General features: G+C 49.2%; 1 protein-coding gene across 2 annotated transcripts in view; it reads left to right on the forward strand.

The window, feature by feature from the left end:
• Positions 1-261: 261 nt before the first annotated feature.
• Positions 262-4,025, forward strand: part of RYR1 (ryanodine receptor 1) — a 131,919-nt gene continuing 128,155 nt past the window's right edge. For both annotated transcript variants that reach the window (XM_003796154.3, XM_003796155.3), the window contains exon 1: positions 262-431. In XM_003796154.3, the coding sequence (XP_003796202.1) occupies positions 387-431 (45 nt within the window). In that variant the 5' untranslated portion in view covers positions 262-386. The remainder of the gene's footprint in view (positions 432-4,025) is intronic.

Here is a 4,025-nt window from a genome sequence, read left to right on the forward strand (position 1 = left end):
AAAAAAAAAAAAAAAAAAAAAAAAATGGGAGAATGATAGCCCCTTACATACCATGGGGGTGGAGAAAGCGCAGCTACCTTCTAGACACGCCCCCTCCCAGCCCATCCCTGCCACGCATACCTCTAACCAAGGTTTGGGTCTGTGGGCGGGGCTCCAGTGAAGGGGCGTGGCCTAAGCGTCCTGGCCCAATGGGAGCTGGGGGGCGAGAATCTCGTCTTATTTCAGTGCAGCACGCGTGTCCTCTTCGCAGTTCCATCTACCTCGCGGGTGCCTCAGGCGTCCGTAGAGGTCTCCGACCCCAGTCTGCCCCCCAGCCCGCCTTCCCCGCCTGTAATCCCCTGCCCTTATTTCCCGACCTTAGCCCTATTCCTCCGGGCCTCGACAGCATGGGCGACGCAGAAGGCGAGGACGAGGTCCAGTTCCTGCGGACGGTTCGTATCTCTGAGTTAGGGGTCTCTGGAATTATCTCTTGGGGCTCTCTGAGTGTCTCTGAATGTCCCTGTCCTACTTGCTGGTGGTCTCTGAGACTGGAAGTCTCTTCCTTTGTCACTTTGAGTGACTGTCACTCTGTCTCTCTTTCTTTTAGTCTTCACCTTTCTCACCACAGAGAATGGTCAGGATTTGGGACTACAGAATGGGAAGGGGGATGTTCAGCCACTGTCTCCTCAGATATTAGCGATGCCACGAGAGGGGCCACTGAGAGAACATCCCCTCCCACCACTTGGAAGCAGGCACTTGGGGAAGGTGGTTCTAGTTCCTGGGCTTAATTTAGCCACCCCCACCCCCCACCCCAGCCTTAATTCTCTTCTTGCTCCAGACTCTGACCTACTTAAATTCTTGGGAAGGGGGCTGGGGTGGGCGGCAGAACAAAATTTCTTTCAATTCTCAACCCTTGAAATTTTCCTGAGATTCCCTCGGGTCCTGGGTCTTTCCTTCATTTGAGGGAGGAAGGTCAAATATGTCTGTGAATGGTCTCTGAGGGTCTCTGGGTAGTGTCTTTCTCTATTTGTCTCTTGAGTTGTCTCTGTGTCTCTGTCTGTCTCTCCATCTCCAGCTCCCTGTCTCTATCTCTGTCTATTCCTTGGCTTCAGACTCTGCATTTGCTGTCTCTCTAGCTTTGTCTCTCCCCAAATCTCTGATCTCCAGCTGGGGGCAGGGATGGGAATTGGAACAACAGGTGTCCCTCCCAGAATAGCCTGCTTTTCTGGGGCCTGGGCAGGGGATAGGGAGGAGACAGGGGGGATGAGGGGCTGCCATTTCCCGCTTTTCCTATTTGCCCCTGCCAGTGAGTCACAGGGTGTGGGGGCGTGAATATAGGAGGGGATGACCTCTCCTCTAGGCTAGGTCTGCTGACCCTGCACTAGCCCCTCCCTTCCCCATCTCAGGCCTTAGGGCCTAGAAGGAAATGCTGACACAGCATCCAGGCCCCAGAATAGGACCCCGGGGAGCCAGCTCCAGTTTCCTGGGAGGGAAGAATAAACAGCTGGGGCTGGTAGTGAAGGACGGTGACAGCTGGGAGGGGGCCTAGCTTCAGCCTAGATTCTTACCCCAGCCCTATTCCCATAGCTGACACCATGGGTTAGGCCCTCCCCTCTTCAACCCTAATAAGACCATGGCTGTGGCTACCAGCTCCTGAGCAGTCACTCTTCGCCAGGCCCAGTGCCCGCAGCTTCAGCCTCCTGAGGTATCTAATTATATCCTCACTGCCCTATCTTCTGAGGTAGGGCCCTATCTTTATCTCCCTGGGAGATTTGAGGGAAACCAAGGCCCAAGTGGTAAAACCACTTACCCAAGGTCAAGGCCAGGAAGTGGCATCTCTAGATGCCCCTGGGGCCCAGCTCTTCTCGATCCACCAGAGGAAAACTAGGCCCAGAATTGCCAAGGTAGCCAGTATTAGGGTTTCAGAGGGTTGGCTTTGGCGTCTCTTGGCCCCAGACTGCATCTGTTTTTCTGACTGCTATTGAGGTCATGTGGTGGTTTTCTCAAACTTTTTGGATGCCATCCTACCAGTGAGAAACATATTCTGTATTGCAACCCAGTAGTGCACATATGCATGACATTATGAAAAAAATCAACTTTCTTGAGGTATAACTGACATGTAATAAATTATACCCAGTTTGGGTGTTACAGTTTAATGAGTTTTGACAAACTGTACCCACCCATGTAACCACCAGCATATTCAAGGCATAGAACAATTTCCTTTACTCTAGAAATCCCCTCTTGCTCTTTATAGTAATTGCCTGGCCATCTGCTTTATATCATGATTGATTCTATTAATTGCTTTTAGTCTTTCATGTACAATATTTGCTGATTTGTCTTTCTTCTTTTGCTCAGTGTAATATATTTTGACATTCATTTATGTAGAGTGTCAGTCTGCTCTTTTTGTTGCTGAATAGTGTTCCACCCTGTGACTACATAGCACTTTGTTCATCAGTTTACCTGCTGATGGACATTTGGGTTGTCTCCAATTTATGCTAGTGTGAACAGCCCCTGTGACCATTTACACACACCTATTTTTAACTGAAACTAGTTTCCTGAGTTTAGATAGCCCTTAAAGCATGATGGGCATGTTGCTGCTCTTTTCTTTTTCTTTCCCTTCCTCTTTCTTTCTCTCTCTCTCCCCCCTTTCTTCTTTCCTTTTTTTTTTTTTTTTTTTTGAGATTCTGTCTTGCTCTGTTGCCCCAGGCTAAAGTGCTGTGGCATCATAGCTCACAGCAACCTCAAACTCTGGGGGCTCAAGCAATCTTCCTGCCACAGCCTCCCAAGTAGCTGGGACTACAGGTGTGCAACACCATACATGCCCTGCTAATTTTTCTATTTTTAGTAGAGACAGAGTCTGCCTTTTGCTCAGGTTGGTCTTGAACTCCTGAATTTAAGAGATCCTCCTGCCTTGGCCTCCCAGAGTGTTAGGATTTCAGGCGTGAGTCAGTGCATCCTGCCATATTTCATTTTTTAAGCATGGTAGACATGGTCTCCAAAGTGATTTTGTTTCCCTTTGGTGGGTATCCATCTGGCCACCTACTTTGGGCTTTCTCAAAGGCTGGCTCAGTTGAAGACCTCTTACGGGCTGGTTAACAGTACAGATTCCCTGCTGACCACAGATCCCCTGAATTAGGCTTATGGGGGTGGGGGCAATGGAGCAGCAAAAAGCTGCATTTATTTATTTTGATACAGAGTCTCACTATGTCACCCTTGGTAGAGTACTGTGGCATCACAGCTGATAGCAACCTGAAACTCTTGGGCTTAAGCAATTCTCTTGCCTCAGCCTTCCTGGTAGCTGGGACTATGGGTGCCCACTACAACACCTGGCTATTTTTTTGGTGCAGTTGTCATTGTTGTTTAGCAGGTCCAGGCTGGGTTCTAACCGGCCAGTCCTAGTGTATGTAGCTGGCACCCTAATCACTGAGCTACGGGCACCAAACCTGCATTTTTTTTTAAATAAACCTGGTTTAACCTCTTTCTTTCTTTCTCTCTCTCTCTCTTTCTCTCTCTCTCCCCCGCTTCCTTCCTTCCTTTCTTTCCAAGATTCTCACTGTGGTTCCCTTGGTAGAGTGCCACAGCATCATAGCTCACAGCAACAACTCTTGGGCTTAAGTGATTCTCTTGCCTCAGCCCCCCGAGTAGCTGGGACTACAGGTGCCCACCACAATGCCCGGCTATTTTTAGAAACAAGGTCTCACTCTGGCTCAGGTTGAACCTCTTTATTTTTTATTTATTTTTTTGAGACAGAGTCTTACTTTGTCGCCCTTGGTAGAGTGCCACAGTTGTAGCTCACAGCAACCTCCAACTCTTGGGCTCAAGGGATCCTCTTGCCTCATCCTCCAGAGTAGCTAGGACTACGGGTGTCCACCACAATGCCAAGCTAGTTTTTTTAGAGATGGGGTGTCACTCTTGCTCAGGCTAGTCTCAACTCCTGAGTTCAGGCATTCCATCTGTCTGGGCCTTCCAGAGTGCTAGGATTATAGGTGTGAGCCACTGTACCCTGCCCAAAACTGCACCCGGCCAAGAAGCTGCATTTTTATTTT

This window comes from Otolemur garnettii, unplaced genomic scaffold (genome assembly GCF_000181295.1).
Source record: "Otolemur garnettii isolate 467f Iridium unplaced genomic scaffold, OtoGar3 scaffold00100, whole genome shotgun sequence".
In the NCBI taxonomy this organism is placed as follows: domain Eukaryota; kingdom Metazoa; phylum Chordata; class Mammalia; order Primates; family Galagidae; genus Otolemur; species Otolemur garnettii.